The following is a 1300-nucleotide window of genomic DNA, read 5'->3' on the forward strand; positions in this document are numbered from 1 at the left end:
CATGGGGGGAAGGGGGTGGGAGGAAAAGTCAATATTTGGGGTACCTTCCTTAGCAGAGGCATTGGAAGGGGGGGGGCAAAACTTGGCAGAGGAAGGGTAGGTTGGTGGGGCAATAGTCAGTAGGGTTAGTTCTGTGGTAGGTAGTGATGGGGGTAATACTAAGGTTTCTTGCCCCTCTGTTGTTGTTTAGGGGCCTCAGTAACTTACCCCCACAGGCTGCAGACACATGCCATGGCATATGGGGGTACAAATACAGGACCCCGGGCACGGGGAGGGGGGAAGTCCTATAGGTAGGGAATACTAATAGAACGGGTAGGCCCGGTAAGTACCTCGGTGTCCCCACTATACATCTGGCTGGTAAGTACCCCGGTGTCCCCATAGCAGCACTCACCAGAGGGTCGCCCCAGCCCCGCCATCAGGGCCAGGCACAGGAGGATTGTAGGCCGCATCCCTGCCCGGGGCTCCGAGGGTCGGCTGTGGGGATCCCGGGCGGTCAGACCGGAGCAGACAGCTCAGATAGCAGTGACGGGACAGACCGACCTCTTCCTGGTCGCCCGGCTCCTCCTTTCCTGGCAGCCAGCCCGGGCTTTTCCCGTCCCTGAGTCATGGGCATCTGCCTGAACTGCTGCAGCGCCTCTTCATCTTGTCACAAAGAGGACCTGTCATTCCTTACATGGACACCTGCCAGTCATTCTCACTGATATGCAGGGTCAGGCGATGAAATGTTCAATAACAAAAAAAAAAAAAAAAAAAACACACTGCATTTCTGCTTTTTGAGTCTTCTGGTAACTCATTAATGTGTTGTTGCCAAGGCAACGTGCAAATTGGTGCCAATGGGGCCCCTCAACGGCCTCTTCTATACAGCGCAATCCTGGAGCTTCTTGCAAGATTTGGGGTCCAAATTGTCCGCCAGGTTCCCATAAGGTTCTCCCCAAAACACCTAGATAAAGGTAAAATCACCAACTTCTGGTGAGATCCCAAGTACAATGACCCCACTGCACCAAGATCTGGGGTGCTCATAGTCCCCAGGACCCCCCGAAAGAATGGGGATTGTACCTTACCTAGACAATGTGGGGGCCAAATCTGGGTACAAAGTTCTCCCCCAAAACATCAAGCCAAAGGTAACCACCATTCTTCTGAGTGATATATTGGGAACTATGAGGACCCCAAATTTTGCATGAAGATTATCTTGCACTGTCCAGGATTTGGGATGCTTATACTTCCCAGGATCTCACTGGAAGGATGGGGACCATACCCTGGCCTGGGCAGTTGTGTGTAGAAGGTTCTCCCCAAAACACCT

At 52.9% G+C, this 1300-nt stretch overlaps 1 protein-coding gene across 2 annotated transcripts in view; it reads right to left on the bottom strand.

The window, feature by feature from the left end:
- IFNGR2 (interferon gamma receptor 2) overlaps nucleotides 1-699 on the bottom strand; it is a 13681-nt gene extending 12982 nt beyond the window's left edge. For both annotated transcript variants that reach the window (XM_072398247.1, XM_072398246.1), the window contains exon 1: nucleotides 392-699. In XM_072398247.1, coding sequence (XP_072254348.1) covers nucleotides 392-449 — 58 coding nt within the window. In that variant the 5' untranslated portion in view covers nucleotides 450-699. The remainder of the gene's footprint in view (nucleotides 1-391) is intronic.
- Between the last annotated feature and the right edge of the window lie 601 nt (nucleotides 700-1300).

The sequence above is a fragment of the Pyxicephalus adspersus genome, chromosome 1, assembly GCF_032062135.1.
Source record: "Pyxicephalus adspersus chromosome 1, UCB_Pads_2.0, whole genome shotgun sequence".
NCBI classification, from domain to species: Eukaryota; Metazoa; Chordata; class Amphibia; order Anura; family Pyxicephalidae; genus Pyxicephalus; species Pyxicephalus adspersus.